Source organism: Coregonus lavaretus (genome assembly GCF_964263955.1).
Source record: "Coregonus lavaretus genome assembly, chromosome: 1".
Lineage (NCBI taxonomy): Eukaryota > Metazoa > Chordata > Actinopteri > Salmoniformes > Salmonidae > Coregonus > Coregonus lavaretus.
Window position 1 is genome coordinate 49,096,566 of NC_139988.1, and position 22,690 is coordinate 49,119,255.

At 43.3% G+C, this 22,690-nt stretch overlaps 1 protein-coding gene across 3 annotated transcripts in view; it reads left to right on the top strand.

Annotated features, from left to right (window-relative positions):
• Positions 1-22,690, top strand: part of LOC311132641 (uncharacterized protein) — a 64,145-nt gene that overhangs the window by 33,376 nt on the left and 8,079 nt on the right. Inside the window, exons 12-33 of one of the 3 annotated variants that reach the window (XM_084165900.1) lie at positions 717-758; positions 3,113-3,205; positions 3,363-3,404; positions 3,527-3,544; positions 4,622-4,648; positions 5,164-5,199; positions 6,950-6,976; positions 14,521-14,607; positions 14,708-14,734; positions 14,921-14,956; positions 15,052-15,108; positions 15,209-15,232; positions 15,465-15,563; positions 15,716-15,850; positions 16,561-16,632; positions 16,824-16,868; positions 17,025-17,075; positions 17,187-17,213; positions 17,369-17,455; positions 19,949-20,002; positions 20,133-20,186; positions 20,497-20,532. In XM_084165900.1, coding sequence (XP_084022026.1) covers positions 717-758; positions 3,113-3,205; positions 3,363-3,404; positions 3,527-3,544; positions 4,622-4,648; positions 5,164-5,199; positions 6,950-6,976; positions 14,521-14,607; positions 14,708-14,734; positions 14,921-14,956; positions 15,052-15,108; positions 15,209-15,232; positions 15,465-15,563; positions 15,716-15,850; positions 16,561-16,632; positions 16,824-16,868; positions 17,025-17,075; positions 17,187-17,213; positions 17,369-17,455; positions 19,949-20,002; positions 20,133-20,186; positions 20,497-20,532 — 1,176 coding nt within the window. Of the gene's footprint in view, positions 1-716; positions 759-1,280; positions 1,344-3,112; positions 3,206-3,362; positions 3,405-3,526; positions 3,545-4,621; positions 4,649-5,163; positions 5,200-6,949; positions 6,977-14,520; positions 14,608-14,707; positions 14,735-14,920; positions 14,957-15,051; positions 15,109-15,208; positions 15,233-15,464; positions 15,564-15,715; positions 15,851-16,560; positions 16,633-16,823; positions 16,869-17,024; positions 17,076-17,186; positions 17,214-17,368; positions 17,456-19,948; positions 20,003-20,132; positions 20,187-20,496; positions 20,533-22,690 lie in introns of all 3 variants that reach the window. The other 2 variants (XM_084165901.1, XM_084165899.1) reach the window with 2 other exon arrangements.

A 22,690-nucleotide genomic window follows, 5' to 3' on the forward strand; every position in this document is an offset into this window, starting at 1 on the left:
AGGAGTGCTGTTCTCCAAACCAGGCCTATTTCTCACTGTGTCCACTGATTATCTAGCTTCAGATTGGACATATTATGACAGACATCAGGTCTGAACTTTCAACTATTTTTTTCTCAATTCATTATATAGTATTTCTAAATGCCAGAAAATGCACCACATACTGTATTTTACTCTATTGCCACTGTATGTGGTAAAAATGGTTTTGTGTCAAATATGAGACACTCTAAAGCCATTTTCCATCTTCAGTCTACTTTTGGGGTAAATTTAAGTTGGTGCATCTTATGGCATGTGGGTGTGTATGGTGGATAGCTCTGATAGCAGTGGGGGGATAACAACACTCTTGCCTACTATTCATGTATTTCCTCCTCCTCCCTGTGTCTACTTATCAATAATTACATACTGTATATATTTCCTCTTTGATACCTCAGCATACAATTTTACTTGATACATTTTATGTTAACTTTAGTTTCAAACGTCATTGCCACTGAAACATTGCTTTGGCAACTTCAGATAATATATTTATTTGATATTAAAAAGGTCTGAGGAGGTAACCTTTTTTTTACCAAAACATCCCTTTCATCAAATTGGAAATGTATACCGTATGTAAAAAGTAGGCAAGTTGTACAGAGCAGGTTCTACGGGGAAAGCAATGGGACTGTATAGTATTCTTCACCTCTTTTAAAACTGTGCCTGATAATGCTGGTGAATCTCAACAGAAGCGGCGTATTGTACAGCCTTGTGTTGGAGGATTGGCCACAGTAAGTCTGTTGTGTACTGTACTCTCTCTCTGGCAAGACTGAATCCTACCTGATCTCCACTCAGCTGCAACAGGACAGGGTCCAGGAGTACAGTTGATCTGGGAGATTGATGTCTAAACAACTAAACTACTGCCTCTATGGGCTTTCAAGCACCCAAAAGGGCTGCCTGTTGTTAAGTAAACTGACAGCATCCAATCTGGTCAAAAACCAATACCTATCAATTACCAGTAACCAATCTGACCATGGAGGGCATATCAACACTCCCCTTTGACACCAACTCCTGGCCTCTAATTTACACTGTTGTTACTCTGTCTCTCCCACCATCTCTCTCTCCTCTCCCTGCCTTGCCAATTTCTTGCTTTTCACTCTCATGTTTTGTTTCTATTTCGTTCTTTCTTCTTCTGTTCCCAAACCCCCCTCCCCTTCTCGTTCTGTCCTGTTTCCTTTCCCTGGTACCCGGTGAACTTGTTGCCCCGTGACTTTCTTACACCGCTGGCCACCTGTGCTTTGTGACCTCAGCAGATGTTGCCCATCACCGTGCGCAACATGCCCCAAATAAGCCCTCTAATCCTAAAGCGCCTCAAGGTACATTTCTCTCTGCCCCTTCCTGCCCGTTTCTGCCTTTCCCTGGATGCTAACCGCCGTCGACCTCCCCCAACACCCCCATAACCCACCGTTAACCCTCTATGGCACCTGTGTGTCTCAAACCTGAATTCTGTGATAAGAGGACAAGGACAGAGTCTGAGACACAGTTGGAACAGTTGATAGATGCAGTTGGAATCCAAAAGATAAACAAATCAATAGTATTTACTTTGAACATATTCGTGACCATAGAGGATTAAGAAAAAAAACAGATACATGTAGTAGATTATATAAATAGCCTGGGCTTCAAGGCCCATTTAAATTCCATTAACGTAAATGAAATGTTGAAAATGCCCAATTTGGCTTGGTGATTGGTCCTCTTTCAACAAACCCTGCTTTGCTGTGGGAAATAACATTTTCTCCCGGTCGCGGCCAGCTAGCTTCTATGATTTTCATAACCTTAGCAAAGATATGAAAAGAACAGGAAAGAAAAGTTACCTTTTCTGTCAGGAAATGAGTCTTCTCCAATCCTCTTTGTGAACTTTCACCCTGGCTCTCTGAAAGGACCTTTGTCCCTCCCTGTGCCCAAAACCCTGCCAGCCCTGTTAGAAAGAGGGCCCCTGGCACAGGTGGACCCCTGTTGGCATCCCTCCTCCATCTTATTTTGGCCAGGTGTGCAGTCTCGCTGTGCCAGGATAGAGTACCTTGTTTGGAGAAATACCACCCAGACCCAGGCCGAATTGGCTCTTCTTTTTAAATTGAGCCCCTGGAATCAGTCCTGTGCAGCATAATGGAATGTGTTAATTTAATGGAAGCACATCCGGATCATAAATAATGGCCAGACACATACTGTCCAGCATGGGATGGATAAAATATGGATCTAATGTGGATGGATGTGTTCTGGATTATCAGAGCCTCGATGTCTGGCCTGGCAACAGAGGCTCAGTTTGAGCTAAAGATAGGCTCCTTGCAAGCATTAGTGTAGCCTACTCCACAGTGATTGGGGAGTGTTTGAATTCAAGGCCAAGATTTTGTATTATGAAGTTTTCAAAGTTAGACCATATGTACAGTAATAAATCATCTGTTTGGGTATTTGTTATGTCATATCTAGTCATTCCTTTGTATAAAAACGAAATGACCTTGGAGATATCCAGAAGTATGGTTTTAAAGCCAATAAATACATTACTAAGACAGTTCACCATTGAATATTTTTGAGTTTGGTCAAATAAAGAAATAGATGGTTTGACACAATCAATGGCATGATGGTATAACCATGAGCCCTGCTAGACACTGGAATATTAAGACAAGTTGAGGTGTAGGCCTCTTTCCTCTGCTTATCCGTTCCTCGTTGTAAATACAATATTTTACTTTTTGGATTTTGTTTAGTCTTCTATTTTGTTTAGGATATTCCCCCTGGTTCACAGTTGAGTTGCCTCAGAAGTAACATGTCACTCAAATATCCTAAGATGCTACAGAAAATATTACTTATGCCCTTGTTATGTCAATGAGTTGGTATTGTTCAAAACAAACTGGTTTTGACAGAATAAACCATTGAAGCACACAAAAACACAAATATATCCTAATTTGAATTAAAAGTGGTATCCTCTCGAAACGTGGTGCTCAATGAAAATAAACACCCTTATAACCGCCCTATAGGTCTTGATTCCTGTTAATATTGCCCACCATAAAACTCCCAGCATGTGTAGTGCTGTGATGTGTTGTGTTGGCATGGCCTGGCATCGAGTGGCAGATGGTAACTGAAGGTCTCTCAGCAGGGCGAGCCTGGAGCTCAGGGCCCACCAGGACCTCCCGGCCCCCCAGGGCCCTCAGGGACCTCTGGACTGAATGGTGCTAGTGGACCACCGGTGAGTCCCCTCAGCCAGCTGACCACCACCATCAGCACTGGACAAGTGACTGTATTGAGGAAGAGGCTATGGCCATTGAAGTGGAAATGTTATGAGTGTTTGCCCAGAAAATGATTGTACTGTATCTGTGATGTATATTTTTGTTAATCTGATGTAGGGTAAACCTGGTGAACCAGGAAAACCTGGAAAAGATCCAAGGGTGAGTTTGTTTAGCCTCTTGCATTTGCCTGGACTTATGTATTTTCCAAATACAAAAAGTAGATGGAAATCTGGTGTTGACATGCTTGTGACTTCTTCATATTCCTTCCCCATCTTCTCCAGCTCCTACCAGGGATGAAGGTAAACATGATTTTTATTTTCCATAATTAACACCACTATACATATACTACACACAAATGGACACGTATTCCCAATACTTATAGCTGCACATATGAAACGCAAATGCTCCATGATTGGCACATATCTCTCAATTCTCAAGTGTAGCTTCCAGTCTTTCTGTATCTGCAGACCAATTCATGTTGGGAAGCCTACGTTTGTGTTCTCTGTGTTGCTATTGGACTAGAGGACTATATTTCCCCTGATACATTAATTGCCATGGATTATTAAGAATGGGGATTTTAGGGCCTCCCGAGTGGCGCAGTGGTCTAAGGCACTGCATCGCAGTGCTAGCTGTGCCACTAGAGATCCTGGTTAGAGTCCAGGCTCTGTCGCAGCCGGCCGCGACCGGGAGACCCATGGGGCGGCGCACAATTGGCCCAGCGTCGTCCAGGGTAGGGGAGGGTTTGGCCGGCAGGAGACACTTGAAACCCTACCTCTTTAAGGAATACCTGGAATAGTATAACAGTAATCCTTCTACCTCCCCCACCCCCCCCCCCCATAAAAAAAAAAAAAAGGGGTTGTCCCACTGGCTATCCTAAATTGAATGCACTAATTTGTAAGTTGCTCAGGATAAGAGTGTCTGCTAAATGACTTAAATGTAAATGTTCTTGTCCCATCGCGCACTAGCAACTCCTGTGGCGGGCCTGGCGCAGTGCACGCTGACTCGGTCACTAGGTGTACGGTTTTTCCTCCGACACGTTGGTGCGGCTGGCTTCCGGGTTAAACGGGCACTGTGTCAATAAGCAGTGTGGTTCGGTTGGGTTGTGTTTCGGAGGACACACGACTCTCGACCTTCGCCTCTCTCGTGTCCGTACGGGAGTTGTAGCGATGGGACAAGACTGTAACTACCAATTGAATACCACGAAAAAGGGCCAAAATATAGCCATCTAGTTGGAAACAAGTCTTTGAACTCCCCAAATTGAATTAAAGTAGTGCGCACTCTTTTGTTGACCCATCCATGTAATTCATGGAAGAGGAGGCGTAACTACAGTACATGTGCTGTCCGTTACTGTAATATGAACCTTTCTGTCATTTCAGGGTGAGCCAGGCATGGCAGGAATAAAGGTACGTTTTGGATCTCAATTAAAGCTTAAATCCATAGTTCAATAAACATTTGTGGTCTCTTGATATTCACAAATCGTGCATTGCATGATTTATAGGTTTTTCACAATAGAGGAAAAGTAATGACGTCTATTTTTCCTTTAGTAGTGGACTATATAATTTTTATGAATCCATCTGCTTTCAAGCACTTGAAGCAGAAGGAAGATATATTTAATGTAATCATCCCACGACTTGATTGAAAAGCATGCTGTTTGCTGCTTGTCAGAACTGCTACATTCAGATAATGAATTTGCTGATCGCCAATGGGCTGTGTCCTCTAGCAGAAGTTCCAGACTACAGATAGGAACTTGGCAAATCCAGTTGAAAACCAAGGAAGAGTTAGGTGGATTATACAAATCATTGTGATCTGTCTTGCTGTTGTCTGCAGTTGTACACCCTGTTCCCTTTTCACTCTTCTATTTTCACCATCTTTCTCATTCTGTCTCTCTCCATTTCACCTTTGTGACTTTCTTCCATAGGGTGATGTTGGCCCCGCTGGTCCTGAAGGCCCCAAGGTACTGTTGATCAGTCTCATTTGACCTGTTCCACTCACCACACTATCAGCAGGACCAGGAATCAGCATGTAACCATTCCTGTACCTCAGTGTACTTCCTGTGGCAATGATATAGCACAGGTTTTGTATTTAGAGCTTAAACTGCTCACAGTAAATTCTAAATTCTATTTATTAACCTCAGGCCCAACTGCAACCTCTCTCGCCCCTAGCCATGGGCCCTCTCTCCCTCTGCTTCTATCATTTTCTTTAGTATTATACTATACTGTATAGGAAATCTAGGGATGGTCCCATACCATTATTGATCAAGGGAGCATTCCTCTCCTACATATGCACGCACACACACACACAGAGGCACATACACACTCTCTCTCACACAAACACACACACACACCCACGCTCCCATTGGGTGGCTGTTGGAGCTAACCTTGGCTTTGAAGTGCTGCAGGGGCATGAGAGCCGTGACACTTAAACTCTCCACGTGTCTGTCCTTCTCCGCTTTTCCATGGCTTAATGGACTTCCTCTGGAGGGCTCACTCTCACAGCCGCTGCCCTTCACTGAACTGGGCTCAGCCAGCACACAGCGTGACTGCACAGAGAGAGAGGGGGGATATGAATACAGGAAGAGAGGGAAAGAGAGGAGAGGAGGATGGGGTAGAAAAAAGGAGGAGACATACAAAAAGAGGGAGTAAGAGAGGAGAGGAGAGGGGGAGGAGAGGGGGAGAGAGAGACAACAACAGCCTGCATGGCTCCCACATCCCCCAACAAAACAGGGTCACAACCACACAAGCCTCTGGAGCAGGTTAAACGTCTTAGCCATCTGGGCATTGTCAAACTGTTTGGCTGCTGCTGTCAGCAAACCACAACCTCTCTATGACATGATCCACTCTCAAAGTCATTAGTACACTTCCTCAAGTGAGATATACAGAGTTTGATTCAAACTGTGAGTTTGTAAAATATGTATTTCTGTATGACAATTGCCATTTAATTAACGTTTTGTTATGTTTGACCTATTTTGGGGAACTTTGGAAGAACCTACAACTCCCAGCTCCTGGTTATATTATTGCCTTGTAAACTCCAGCTATCCTCCATCTCACTGTTTTCCCATGACAGAGCCCCAGAAAGTTCAGTCTGGTTTATGAGGAGGTTGGTCAACCCTACAGTAGGTTGCTCAGAGGATGACCAAGACTAAGGCTAAACTAAAGCCATGGCCATGTTTTAATAAGAATATGTTCACCGCTTTTAAATGTAGTATTGTACTAGATGTTCAGAGGTGTTTGAGTTACTGAGTTACTGAAATGTGAAGGCATTGAAATACAGACTCTCCCATGTTCCCACTGCACCCTGTTACTTATTGAGGATCCTATTTGTTATTTGTTATTTGATTTATTTTTTAGGTATCTATTTTTTTACTTAACACTTATTTTTCTTAAAACTGCATTGTTGGTTAAGGGCTTGTAAGTAAGCATTTCACTGTAAGGTCTACACTTGTTCTATTCCGCTCATGTGACAAATATAATTTGATTTGATTTGATACCTTTTTGTAGCTGCATCAAAAGTTTGTCCATAGGTCCACTACTATCAGAGTGTATTGCACCATCTGGTGGCATTCTACAGGACTGTAACTCCATTTACAGAGGCAGGAAGAAAGGGTCTTCCTCTCAACTTTGACTGGCTGTATTTTTATATATTGAAAAATAAATCATAGGAATTGACTAACTGTTTTGTTCTTGTCTTTCTCTCTCCTTCTATAGGGACTGAAGGGAGACCTTGGACTGAAGGTAAGAGCCTTATTATATCTCACCTTCTCTCTGTGTGTTGTTGGTTAGATAGACGCAATGGTGTCTCACAGGTTCAATGTGAATTTCTCTGACTGTCAAAAACACAATGTGGGAGTTCTGCCACCTTATTGTTTAGCCGACACCTGCTGAAGCACAAATTCACCCCACAGACCCCACACCACTGACTTTGGTCCATTAATATATTTTTATGAATGGGCTGAATTATCTCACTAAAAGCCTCACAGGAGAGGAGCCTCCCAGTGAAACATGTGGTAGTGGGTGTGCAGCCACCAGACGGTAGCAGGTTGTTAATAATATTATCTAAAGTAAACAGGGAGTATTTATCTGTAGATATAGACAAACCCTGGGCTGGTTCCTGAATCTTGCCCAGATATCATCCCAGTTCAAAAAGCCCAAGTGGTGCAGCCTTGTCCTGTGTAATTCCTTCCTGTTTAGGAGGGCTTGATGGAATATTAATTTTCCCCACTAGACCCCCCACCCCCCTTCAGTCAAGGGACCACCATGCGAGGCTCAGAGCCCAGAGGCCTAGACATTGACATGGCCAGGAGCCGTTTTTAGGAGATTTATGTAGCCCACTTTCAGGTCTATGTCATGAATGGAAGACTTATTTCCCTTGGCAGCATTGGTTGTCTTTTGAGTCCCTCTTTTTGAAATAGCATGATTGCTTTGCCCAAGTCTTTTCTCTGATGATGTCTCCATCCACACTGTAGGGAGATGAGGGGAAGACAGGTCTCGTAGGGGAGAGGGGAGAAAAGGTATACTGGAAGCTATATGTGGAATGTGGCATCTTAAGAAGTTATTTTTTATCAATATCAGCTTGCATGGCAAGATATCGAATACAAGTGCTTTAAAGATAAATTGAGCACTGTGGATGTCTGACTTGATTTTGTTATTGCTTGTTTGAGATAATTACCCTAATAGAGTTTGTGCTGTTGAAATTGCTAATTTTAACATTGATGCTTTCTTAAAGTAACTGTCTAGTGAAAATCTAACTTTTACGATGTCTTATTCTGTTAACTCATACCCACGTCCTATACTTGGATTTGTGGCCAAAGCATAAATTGGAGAGAAAAAAAACGTCAAAAACCCCACCTCAAATTTGTATCCCAAACAGACCGTTTAAAAAATGCTTGCAATTTCCTCATAGAATATGATGTCATGAGCTGGCCAATCAATGGTCTAGAGGAGGATGAGCTGGCCACTCAGCGGTCTAATCGCATGAATGACCGGTATACGCCCACACCATTCTTTTGTTGGGGTACGCCCATACCATTCCAACACAGAAGAGCTGCTTTTTAACATACCTAATTACAATTTATTGGAAGGATAACTATTTCACTCATATTATAAGTATTTATAGGTCATATTTCATAGAACGTTCTTGTGACCACTGCGCTCAGAACAGGTGCATCCACCAAAATGTAATAGAATTCCAAAATCGTGTAGCTGGTCCACTCTCAAAAAGGAAATTCAAGGTTTCTTTTTAGTATTTATTTAATTCAGGGGTGGGTAGATAGACAAACATTTTGCCCTTCTTCAGTGTCATCAGCGTCTCCTCTGAAGGTGTGCTTCTTTTTTCGTGAGCTCTTTAAGGGTAACGACCGACAGGTGCGTTTGTGTGCGTGCTCCTGAAACAGGTACACATGTCAATAATGCATCTCAAATATACAATCAACCCAACCCTGAATGAAATAAATACTAAAAAGAAACCTTGAATCTCATTTTTGAGTGCCGACCAGGTCATATTTCATAGAAGTCTGGAAACACTGGACAGTTACTTTAAATCAGAAGGCACACATTTATTTCAGTCATCACAATATGTGGGCAAATGTGGGCCGAATGATTGATCTTATACATCATGTCTTGCAATCAAAGAAACAGACCAAACAATCCTAGAATGAAAAACGTCATGTCAGAGAAGGCGCCATACGGGGGTGGGAGGAGCCTTCCAGAAGAAGTGGGGATGTTTTGTCCATTGCTGACCTGAAAGGTTCAACAACAACAACATGGTTGCTCTCATCCTCTCATCAATCCCTCTAGGATTTGAACACATGTGCCCCCCAGGCCTCTTCAGTCCTTTGACTCAGTCTCTCATAGACAGTGAGCAGCGTCCTCTGTGGGACATTCTCCAGTGACGTGACAGGATGATGTAGCATAGCCACTTGTTTTCTTATCTGTCAGCTCCTTTGTACCGACTTTGCCATCCTTGAGTGTCGGACTCACGGCCGACCAGTTTCCATGGTGAAGATTCCCGCTTCCTCGGCCTGAGCCACCCGACACAGCAGTAGCAGCTGCCGTGTGTTTTCCCCATTAGACTCCACATATGGAGGGATTGGGAAAGAGAGGGAAAAAGAGGGGAAAACACTTCAAGGAAGGGCTCTTTTAGCAGAGACACGGTATCCACAGCAACAGTGGGGCTGTGAGAGGAATGGCTCGAATTGTTTTATAATAAAGAGAAAGTGCTTTTGCAGGAAAATGTTACAAAGCAACAGTATATTCACCTAAGGATTTGGGGTTTGCCTCTGCCCAGGGGAACTTTGTTCTATATTTATACTCACAATGTTGGATCAGGCTCACAGTATTGTACAACCAGATTGTAATAAAAATAACAGGTAAAGGTTTGTGGCATGGGCCATAATCGTTAATGTCCACATGGTGCCGACCACAAGTCTGACCGAGCTACTTCTACATCTCCAGACTGAACAATCTCAAGGCCCTCACTCAGCAGGCTACAGTCGCCAGGTTACTGTCGCCAGGCTACAGTCAACCAGGCTAGACATAGAGGAAGTAGACAGGACAGCCATAGACCTCCTCCTCTGCTCTGCTCTGCTTTCATAATGATTAAATAGCTCACCGTTACCGTACAGTGGTTCACCATTAGCACTGTAGTGGCGGATGTCTCTCCCCCGGTCTGGAGGACTGGTTGATTTAATGAGCCTGTTAGGCTGTTAGAAAAGCCTGCTTTTGAAATTTCTCCCTTGGGTCAGAGCTGTGTGGGCACTCCCAGACACTCCAGTCAGGAAAGCAGAAGACAGAGACCCAGAGATAGTGAATAAGGTGACAGTGGTGCTCAGAACACAGGGAGAAGAGGTGTGTGGGGAAGTAGACTTTGCCAAGCCTAGCGCTTCAGACACCAACTGTCTGTCTGACTGAATGGGGCTCTGCCCTTCCTCTACCCTCACTCTCCCTCGAAATCAGAGAGCCCTAGACCAGCACAGCTGGAGAGCACATTAGAACTGAGGGGAAGACAGAAAGTAGGCCTCTCTATTCACCTACCTAGGGCTATTATTCCTTTCACTTGCCTCAGATCCACTCTGGTGGTGGTAGTAGCTGCAGTGGCCATTTTAAGGCCATCTTACAGTATCTCACACTGTTTTCGCCCTCTTTACTGGTGTATCAGAGGGATTATTACCGTTTGTTTTGAACAGATGATGAATCTATTCCCCTGTGACCATCAGGGCATTTCCTCTGAACTGGAAAGGCCATGACCGCATCGTTTCAATGAAGAGATTAGCCTATTGATAAATCAAGCACCAGGCTTATCAGTTGACAGATTACGCGTGGGCCTACACCCATGGAGTATCATACACACACACCGGTGTGAAAATAGAACCAGGGGGTGGGGAGTGACGATGACGGGAAGGGATAGCTAAGTAGATGGGAGGAATGGTGAGAGCTGATTAGAGAAGCAGGAGATCAAAGGGAGCTGTGCTTCCTGTTTCTTTGCTGTGTTTGCTGGAGGCCCCTCCATGCGATTAGTGCCGTCACCGCTCACCTGCCCTGATCCCTCCCCGGCCAGGGGTCTGGACAGGGGGCCCGCCCGGTGCTTTCATCTTCCCAGAAACGGATGGACACTCTATCCCCACGTGACAACCCCCTGATGGGTTGGTGTGAAAGCCATGGGGCAGTTGGGCATGCTGTGGCTGCGGGGCTGGGTTCTCACTTGGTGCCCCCCATTGGCCCAGTACATTCTGCAGTCTACTGGCACCCCATCCCCCCCCACCCACCCTCCCACTCTCCTCCCCCCTCCATGGTTAGCCCGAACCACAGCACCTGTCAGAGGCTCCAGCAGAAATGCACTTGCTGAGTGTCTGTCGGTAGGGAGGGGGAGAGGAGGGAGGGTTGCCAAGTTGGGCGATGCCACCTGCCCCTTTGTCAGACCCAGAGGAGTCATAGGCTGCCTTTGCTCTCTCTGCCAGGGACGTTCCACCACTCCTCCCCATGTCTCTGTTCTTATTTGTTTATGTAATACACTTTTCTCTTGAGGATCTTGGTCACGGACATTGATAATTTGTTTTCATTACTTCTAAACATGACAACAACAAGTTTGTTTTGGTTGTTTGAAGTGTGCCTCCAATTGATGTGTTTTCATTTGAGCTTCAGTGTGTTTCGTCAATACAAACTGCAATGCTGTATGTGTGTTGTCCTGCTTGTTTGGGAACACTCTTACTGTAGTTATTGATAATCAGTGTGATCTTTTAGGGGGACTTTGGTATGCCGGGAATGACAGGTAGACAAGGTAGTCCACCCATGTGCAACTATCCCCTGACCTTTTACCCTTGTCCTAAACCATCCTGTGCATACAGTGTATCTGACAGTGTGCATACAGTGTATCTGACAGTGTGCATACTGTGTATCTGACAGTGTGCATACAGTGTATCTGACAGTGTGCATACAGTGTATCTGACAGTGTGCATACTGTGTATCTGACAGTGTGCATACAGTGTATCTGACAGTGTGCATACAGTGTATCTGACAGTGTGCATACTGTGTATCTGACAGTGTGCATACAGTGTATCTGACAGTGTGCATACAGTGTATCTGACAGTGTGCATACAGTGTATCTGACAGTGTGCATACAGTGTATCTGACAGTGTGCATACAGTGTATCTGAGATGAAATGATGGGAGCACTCCAGTGTCTTTCTCCCTCCAGATTGTTCCTCTCAAACCTTTGTTTGTCCAACATTTTTTGGAGAATGCCTTGTATCGGTTACATGGCACAATGCTGTATGCCAGGGGTATTCAAACCTGATAATTAATTGCACCCATTAAATCAGTCCCTGATCAGAGGGGAACAATGAAAAAAGGCAGTGGAACTGGCTTCGAGGACCAGAGTTGAGTTTGAGGGCTGTATTCCCAGTATTCTGTCTCATGGACATCATTGTTGCCTGATAAAGCATTTCCTAATCCAAATCTTCCCCAAAATACATTTCAAATCAATGATGAATAGTGCATGGCCTTTTTGAATAATATTCCCAGTTGTTGGTTGTTCTGCATCTTGATTTAAGAACCATATCTTGACATTGATGATTAGTCATTTGAAATGGGGTATAAATATTACGAGAGAAGTCACCCTTGTAACTTTCGGCATAAGACATGGCATTTGAGTCTCAGCAAGTCCAGTAGATACTGTATAGGCAAGCGAGAGAGACAGGATGCGTCCCAAATGGCACCCTATTTCATATAAAGTGCACTACTTTTGACCAGGAATAGGGTGCCATTTGGGACGCGACCACAACCTTCCATAACCGCCTGCTATAAACCCGTGTGGGTCCTGTGGTCACAGCTGTGACCGTACATCATCTGCTGTGTGTCTCCTTGTTAATCTATCCAATTGAAGAGGGGAGCAAACACAGAGATGAATTAAATAACTCTCATGTGCTCTTTACTATTTATAACAACCAATTCCGAGGGTTAATCGGCTTGCGGTGGGCTAGAAGCTCTTGACGGATGACAATCAGCGACAGTTCCATGTCCAAACCCAGACCAGCTATATGCATGCATAGAATGCACCAACCCCAACATGCCTTTCCAAATATTGATCCCAGTGCATGTTGTTTACTTGCACTGAGGGAATTATATTCTTCCAAGAAAACTGACAAACCCATGTGTCACGATCGTTACATGATGAAGCGGACCAAGGCGCAGCGTGATATGCGTACATACTTTTAATAGTACTTAATACACGATACAAAAACAACAAAACAAACGATACGTGAAGTCCTAGGTTAAATAACACCAACACAAACCTTCCGGAACAAGATCCCACAATTAACTAGTGCCAACAGGCTGCCTAAGTATGGGTCCCAATCAGAGACAACGAGAATCAGCTGCCTCTGATTGGGAACCACCCTGGCCAACATAGAAAACACGAACTAGAACAAAAACATAGAAACTACAACATAGACACTACACACCCTGGCTCAACTTTTAAGAGTCCCCAGAGCCAGGGCGTGACACCATGGATGTAAACAGGCCCCATGCTGTTTCAGACTGTTAGGAAATGAATAGAAAATGCTTGTTAGGGACATGTGGCATGGCTACTGATTAAAAAAGGCACGTTTACTGAGTACCAATTAGCTTTCCTCCCTCTGTGTTCATTTGCAAATGTGTGCTTTTTCACGTATTAGTTGATCAATATTTGAAAAAGCAGAGTAGCACTTTCATTCTTTCTGTCTTCTCTCTTTTCCCCCACCTTTGACCTTTGTACCATCTTCGCCACCGTAGGGAGAGCCAGGTTTTCCAGGCACTCCTGGAAGAAAGGTAATTTCTTTGGCATGGTGTGGCTAACACAGATTGTAAAAACATTTTACATTTAAGTAATTTAGCAGACACTCTTATCCAGAGCGACTTACAGTTAGTGAGTGCATACATTTTTCATACTGGCCCCCCGTGGGAATCGAACCCACAACCCTGGCGTTGCAAGCGCCATGCTCTACCAACTGAGCTACAGGAGGCCTATATATATCTGGGTACTAAAATTCTTCTTTCTACTGTAAAGGGTCAAGCTGGTACCCCTGGTACACCTGGTATTCCTGGAAAGAGGGGCTACAGGGTAGGCCTGGAATGGACATTGTGTTTGTGCTCAGTGTCTGTCAATCATCAGTGTTCCCATAACAACTAGAGCTCCATCAAGTCAATGGTCTCATTGTTTGTCTTTGTGACTGACTAGAGCTGCGATTTAGAGTCTTGAGTTGCTTCTTTAGCTTTCTCATCTGTTAGTCTGCTCAATTGGCTTGTGTAGAAGTGCTTTGATCTTTGCATTAGTTATGGACTGAAAAATCAGCGCCCTTAATTACTTTCTTATTATAGCTGCTTGTACTGCAGTGATGCGGCATAACATGTCTCATGTGACAGCAGACCATTTCAGAGAAATCATTCACTCACATAACCCATACATTCCTGTTTCCATCAAATCACAGAGATTTTCCAAATGTGTGAAAACATCCTATTTTTAGAGAATGCTGTGATATTTGCAGATTTGAGTTTGTGCCTGTGTTGAGAGATTAAGATCTAAAACTGTGGACAAGGAGCTGTGATGTTGGATGTTTTCATGTGATTCACTTTGTGATTTAGATCTATATAGATCCGTTGTGTCTTTTGTGAGATAGACCAACCTTCAGGGCAGTGTTATTTATCTCCCATTAATGGCACATTCAATGGGATGGTGTCTCAGTGTTGTACAGTAGAGTGTAATGTCCTGTACAGTCATTGATGACACTGTCCATGTCCATGTGGCAGGGTGACAAGGGTGAACCCAGCGCAGCAGGAACTGGCATCAAAGGAGAACCGGGGACACCAGGACTCCCAGGCCTATCAGGATTCAAGGTACTAAAGCTACCCAACAAGAGGCTGTAAACTAGTCAGAAAAGGCTACCTTGGTTTAATAATATCGTGGATGCCACTTAAAATGTGTTCTCTTTTCCAGGGTGACAAAGGCGACCAAGGTCTCAAGGTGAGATGGGAACTTTTTGTAGCCTCAATTGACATTTTTGCCCAACATGAAATGTATGATCACTTAACATTATCCTGTCATTTGCTCAAGTAACGTTCCCTCCCATCCTGTTAGTGTTGAATACTGTATTGAGGTTGATAATTGAAAAGGGAGAGGCTAACTGTCTAACCTTTGATCATCCTCCAGGGGGAAGCAGGATCTGATGGCCCAGCTGGACCAAGAGTAAGTACAGGCTCTGTCATGCATGAATGCTAATGGCAGATTTGCACAAATGATTTATTATGATTAATACACTATTTTTCTCCCCAACTTTATAGGGTCCTCCAGGTGCAGCAGGGGAGCCAGGAAAATCAGAAATCATCAACAATGAAAATGTACGTCACCAACTATTTACTGATTTATGTGATGAGCCTGTGTTTGATTCAAGTACTGTAATTGTACCAGGACTTCTAACATTGTGTTTTTTCTCCTTAGGATATTCGGAATGTACCTTTGATGGTGAGTGGTGGTCTCTAAAGTCTGTTAATGATGCATTAGAAATGTATAGGCCTTCTTTGTTCAGGTCTGTGTAACAAACAGACATCCATGTGATCAGACAGACAATTTAAAGGCCTACTGTAATTCCAATACAATGTTTGCTATTATAAATACAGTACTAGACATACAGTATATGTTTTCAATGAGTCATTCTGAGTCAGTTTTCAATGAGTCAGTCTCTTTATCTATCCAGGGCCCACCTGGACTACCTGGCCCTCCAGGGGTCCCTGGGACACCAGGAACAAAGGGTGAAGTTGGCCTTCCAGGCCCTTCAGGTCTTGACGGAGAGAAGGTTAGAGCGCCCCCTATTGTGTATTGTCCAGTATACATGTCCATTGTACAGCTGTTATGAATGATAAAACACAACATCAACAACAACATGGTGATGGCAATTATGATTAAAGTAAAGACAACAGCTGCAATTATGTCTATTTTGTGTGCCAGGGTCCTCGGGGGAAGCCTGGAGAGCCAGGTCCTGTTGGCCCAGCAGGCCCTGAAGGTCCCAGAGGGGAGGGAGGCCTGATGGGTTTCTCAGGACCCAAAGGAGACAAGGGGGACATGGGTCCCTCTGGATCACCTGTGAGTGACTGGGGAACCACAGACCCACACCACACCACTACACACACTCCCACACCAAAGCCGGAGCACTATCATTAACTAGAGGGAAGGGAGGCCCCTAGCTCTTTGTACCACCCTCGTATTATCTAATTAGAGACCTTCTATAGGCTATAGTAATATATCTACTCCAGTTCAGACGGTGGAGTGGGCTATATTCATCAGACCATGTAGCCAAAACATACTGCAAGACTACGCCATACTGTGGGAATGGCTTTACCAATGTGTTATGGTTATTATGAGGCGACCATGCAGTGTTAATCATATATGTACTGTATTTTTATTAACCATGAATTGATTGTTTGAAAAGAGTTGTCTCAGTGCTTTGATTCGAGCAGTCTGGGTGGGTAGACTCTGAGAAAGGATGGGCAACATTGCGTCCCTCATTGTGGGCAGTTTCATGTCCTCACAGCCACGAGTTGGAGATAGCTACCAAGCCCAATATCAAGAATTGGTTGTAATTCATTGTAATATTTTGACGCCTTCAAGATCGATTTTGGCCTCATAACATCTGAGAAATGAGAGAAAAGTTTCTATTAACAAAATTATTTTTAAATGTTTATATTGATTGACACTTTAATATGGAAATTATCACACAAAAAAACAATCCCCGATTTGGACGCATTGCCAATATTTTAATGTCTATCACTATCTCCCCTTTCCTTGTTCTATAGGGTTTAGACGGCCCTACTGGTGAAAAGGGGGTTTCTGGGCCCCCTGGCCCCATTGGATTACCAGGCACAATGGTACGCAATGGTGCCCCTCAGACTGCATCTGACCGTACAGTATGAAGTGTCTGACCTGGCTTAGGGGAGCAGTGAAATACTGTTGAGAATGCTATTCATCTGTACAGTGCTGCTTGGGTGTACATTAGTGTTTTATTCAATCTAACTATGATGAGAGTTGTCTAAGTTAACCTTGTATCTTGATGCTTCAGGGTCAGAAGGGCGAGTCCGGAAATAAGGGAGGAAGGTCAGACATGGTAAGTGCTCCCCACTGCTGTGTATCTCATTGTTTTTAATGACCCATGCGTGTTTGAGTGGACTTGAGAGGGTCAGATTCAGAGGATTTGTTGTTAGAGTGAACCCACTAATGAAGGAGTGTATCATTGATGACTTTACCTGGTGTTTGTCTGTAGGTCTATGGTCCCCCAGGGCCTCCAGGGCCCCAAGGACCAGTTGGCCCCGCAGTGAGTACACTACAGTCGGCACGTTACAGTCGGCACGCTATCCTGATAATATGTCACATTTACATGAAGTGATTGACATATCCTGACTGGAATTGTGTCTTTACCCCTCAGGGACCCGAAGGACTGGGAGGGCCAAAGGTAAGAGTTGGTTGTGGTAGCCTCTGTTATGTCTTACTGTACCTCCAGAATAATTTGATACTGTAGTTAACAGTAGCTATATGTATTGGTTTTAGTAAGTGAGTTTAATGCCTATGTAGTAAACATCAGTAATAACTTTTCTGTGCCTCTTTTAGGGGGAGCCAGGCATAGGCATACAGGGAGAGAAGGGAGCATCTGGTTCGAAGGGCGATAAAGGGGACAGGGGCCATCTTGGACTTCCTGTAAGTACACCAATCAAGAGCGACACCATTCAATCCCTATGTAGATTGTATCTGTGCTGTTGTTGGTGTTTTCTAATTCCCTTTGACCATTTTGCCATTAGAAATTGTATTTCCACTCCTGGAAACCACAGTAGAGTGGGCATACTGTTTGTTCACTTTTGTTTCTTAGAACCAGGCAGCATGACTGTTCTGTTGTCATATGTCGCTTTGAAACTAGGCCTAACTCACCAAGGATGGTTTCATGGCTCAGCAGTTGCATTAATGTTGTCAAAGTGCATGGATGGATGGTTGCTGCAATCCAATACACATGGGCAATACAATCACTAATATGAAAACTAAAAAATGAAATCTACATTACACATTACCATTGTCATATGTAATATGTTCAGATAACCCAATAATGATAATTATGTGTTAGAAATAGTTAATGATAATTTTCTTTATTTTGCCAACTTTTTTCTGATAATCTCTGAAATGTTGTTAATGTAGTCTCTTATAGTTCTATTTTTAGTTGCATGTCAAGGAATAAGTTTGATATGTATCACTGGGGTCTCTTTTCCTTACTTCTGGTTTACTTCTTGGGTGTCAAAGGTCATTGCTGACAGTCAGTACATGTACTAGTCACATCATCAATGGCACAGTAACTCCTTTTATATGGAAATTATGAGGAATATTATGTATATGTATGCTAATCAATGTTAATACAAGACATGCTATTTGCAAATCATCATAGAGACTCATATCTTCACACTTCTCTACATACGTGATTCAAACTGCTTTCAATATGGGCATCAACCGTAGAAAGAAGTTGAACCATGCATATGTATCTGAAAGACACTGAAAACAATTTTATCAAATGTCAGGACTTAATTATTTGATAGTGATAATCAACTGCACCTATAAAAGGAGTTACTGACAGTTACTGTTTCTCACGTCATCACAACACCATCACCCTTCATCAACAACTGGATGTGGTTTTTTGAGTCACACGAATCACTGCTTCACTCACCCACCCCCCCCCCAACCCTCTCCACACCCCTTCCCCCTCTCCCACCACCTCCCTCCCATCTCTCCATCTCTGCTCTCTAACTGTTTACACACTGTCCAGGGGGCTCATGGTTTAGACGGCAGGCCTGGTCGAGTGGTGAGTGGCGCAACACACACTCCTCCCCTACCCCGCCTCTCCTCCCCTATTCTGCTCCCCCACCACTTGTCTGTCTTGCCTGTCTGCTTGCTTTCCTCCATGCTTGTCCGGTTTTGTTATCTGTCTGGTTGTCTGCAGAGAGAGCAGTTCTGTTTTTAGGCACTCTTCGAGGATTGCTCTGGCATAGGGATGATGTTCACATGACTGTGTCCCATGTCTGTATGGCAATGGAACGGGTCAGGGTACTAAAATGGGCCCTTTGATAGGTCTGCTGTCAATACTTAGAAGCAGTAGAGAGCAAGAAATAGTCCCCTTGTTCATTACATGCCGAATCCTATCTTGAGATTTGCATGTGTAACCCAGACTTCTGCCTAAATCAAGTTGTCAATGGAAGATTTATAAGGACATTTGAGTTACGCAATCAGATCTCAAGATTCAGCCTACTTGCATAAAGTCATGGCAAACTGTTTGAGCGTCAGAGTCCATGCCATTGCAAATCTTCAAAACAGGTGTCTAAACAGTGTCTCTCCTGCAGTGTAAAGCTTTGAACTGGCGTTGTGATGTCATACCAGGAGAGCATGCTGGGATGCTCATGCTGCATGTTGATATGTATACAGGACGGTATGGCAATATGGCTCCGTCATGCTATATGCTGTACATGCTGTATTATCTGCCTGAGATGCAAGGTCCTCCTGTCGAATCCTGACGTCCACACAGAGAGAGAGCTGCAGCTGAACTCTTTTGCTCATCATCAATGTTTTTCTCCTTTTTTGTTACTGTTCATTCTTTAGCTCAACAAGCTTGGTGTAACATGCACAGTGGGATAACCTAGAGAAGACCACTACCTAATCAATCAATAGGTTATTATTTGATAATGATTAACCGAGACAGAATTGGATAACTACAATTTTTTGCACTTAAAGACATGCTCCGGTACTTTGGCGACTAAGAAAGTATTGTTTAAACCTCCTGCTTCGGCCTGGATGTGCCAATGTGTAGTTCATACATGCATAATCTATGAGCAGAATTATGGTCTTACCTCAATTAGCCACGAAATCCCTAGTTTGTAAGCATTTGTTTTCTTGAAGCTGTGCCGTGCCATTTTCTCTACATTTCCCCCCTTGTGGGCCAGCCCCCTAGCCATTTTCAGGGACCACTTTTGGCTCGTCAGTGCTACTTTTAGAACTACTGGCTAAAAAGTATACAAAGGTACTGGAGAATCTCTTTAAGTGCTCCAGAAAGCTTATTGAGCTATTGAGGATGGAAATGCAATAATCTATTTTCCTTTTGATGTCCTCCCATTGTAATGTCTGCATCCACTGATGGTCTGTCTTGTCCTTACCTTACAGGGTCTGATAGGACCAGTTGGTGTGGCAGGGCCAGCAGGACCAAAGGGAGATAGAGTGAGTTACTCACATTACTGATCATCACACACACACCCACACATAAAAGTAGCACACACCACATAAGAGCTTTCAGTCAAAACAGCTTATTTATCTATTTGAGATTAATGGTTTATTTGTTCTTTTTCAGGGTTTCAAGGGAGATTCAGGTGTCCCAGGACCAATTGGGCCTCAAGGCATCCCTGTAAGTAGTTTGTACAATTACCTAAGTATCAAGAACATAAATACAGTATTGCATTTCCAGCATTTCATTTATCAAGTGAACAATATCTTGAATATCTGAAAGACAATCAATGGCTACATGTTGAATGAGCAATTTGGGGAACATTGTATAATTATTACTTTAATGTGACAGAGAAAACATGAATCTTCTCTTAATCAAGTCTGAAGGAATGAATGGATCAAATTGATTGACAGCACAAAGCTATTACTCACGGTAACATCTCTAATTGCTTGCACAGGAAATCATAATGTGTTTAATTTCCTCTTCTCAGGGTTTAGTAGGACCACAAGGATTCAAAGGGAACCGGGTAAGACAACAGTTTATAATGATGTGTCTTCTGGAGCAAAATGTTATTGTTCAAACCACAGGATGATAACATCTTCTGTGCTAATTATGTACATTTAGTACTTCTGATAAACTATGGGATTTAAAATGGCTGCTGATCCTCCATGCTCCTACTCAACACTAGATATTATTCTCCCACGTATTCTTCATTGAAAAGCACTAGTCATTTTTCATTCGTCTTTTTGGTTATTCAAGATCCATAATAGTTGTTCAATTGCAAGCCCATTGGGATGTCATGTTTTGGTAAGCTTAAAAGCATGGTGGGCCTGTATTAGGTGATATGAGCAGGAACATGGTGGGCCTGTATTAGGTGATATGAGCAGGAACATGGTGGGCCTGTATTAGGTGATATGAGCAGGAATATCAATAGCGTCTTCTTCTGAATATCCCATTACTCCAGAGGAAAAAAGAGATGTGCTCTTTGATAGCATGTGTGAATGTATGTGATTCATATAGTGAAAGTGACCTTCAATGGTCTTTTAAATGATGTTTGAAGAAATTATGTTCATATGTCCTTTGCCTTTGAGGCGAATGTATTTGTTTTGCAGTGGCCTTTTTACCTCAGAGTTCAATGATTCTTGTTCAAATATGCAAATATGACTGAGATCAGAGTCAGAGATCAAAAGAGATTGAAGATGTTCAACCTTAATAATTAGATGACTGGAACACATCAAAGACCTTACAAAATGACATGCTATTTACTCTGAAGACCAGTCAAAACGTTGTCTTACATGGCGTCCTCTTTTAAATTGTCCTTGGTTTACCTTGTACCGTCGTATCTGAATATTTTGTTCTTACTTAAAGTAATAACAGAATGCTACACTCTCATTTTGTAAAATAGCCACTGTAAAATAAAATAGGAATCTGCACTTTAATTACACCAATGTATTAAATCATATTTTACCCATGTCCCCCCCCCCCCCCCCCCCTTCCCCTTAGAGAATGTTTGTTTCCTTCCTATTAACATCTGATTTAATATTCTGACTCCCTCCTTAAAAGTCACGACATGTCATTGACCCTCTCAGCACTTCCAACTGGGCTCATGTCAGCAAGAAATATATGACATTGACAGTTATGGCTACTTCCTATCTGTGGAACAAATGTATTCACTGCATTGGGGTGTAAAGAAGGGAAAAAGAGATAGATATTATGAGGTATTTTGCTACACCGGTTGGAGGTGCTGTGGCCGGCTGTGGGATCGTGGTGCTGTTTTTACTCTTGTCCTGTCTTCCTTTGTTTCCGCAGGTCTTCCTATCCCCTTTTCCTCCCCTCCACCCTGCTCTGTTTCCCGTGGCTCTTTTTGCCGGGTCGTGTTGCCCTCTCTCTCCCTCTCACACATCCTGGCAACCTGCTCCTCCTGCATTCTAATGTCGTAGTCCCGGGTTAATCTTCCTCCTTCTCCTCTTCCTCATCTTCCTCATCCTCCTCCTTCTCTTACCACTTACTTTCCCTGCAAGCCTGTAATCTCCTCTCCCTTGGTTGACAAGTAATGTTCCCACAATGTTGCCACAATGTTGGCCAGTGTTGATGGTTTTCAGGCAACATTGAGGCGAAGTTGTGAGAGCGCTACATGTTTGCCAGGGTTTATTATTCCTCCAATTCCAATTCCTTCTTGGTAAACTCGTCCAACTCCTAATCCAACCCATTCAAATGCCTTGATCTTGGTGAGCGGATTTTTGAATGACAATGTGGTCAGGTTTTTATCCATTTTGATCACTATATAGAATAGTTTGCAAGGTTTGCTTTGGTTGGAAATATTTGATCTGCTCCCAGTAGAGAACTAGGTTAATGAATTTAGAATTTATTGTAAATCATACATTGTCATGGAGGCACGATGCACCTGGAAATAGAACTGTAACTTCAGCAGTAAAGGAATGGCGTTTCTTGAAAGAAAGATATTAGCTTTTGAAAACTGTAAGTGGCTTGTTTACTTGTAGCCAGCTAGTAGCCAGTCCAGCCACCTTCAGTGTACTCAAACAACAGTGTCTTTCTGTTTCATCATTTGGTTTTCATTTTCGGAGAATGGAAACTGTATTTTTTGGATTGGGATGATAAGGGAAAACAGTAGAACTATACTATTTCTGGTATTTCTATGCCATATTTTGCACAATGCCGGCTTG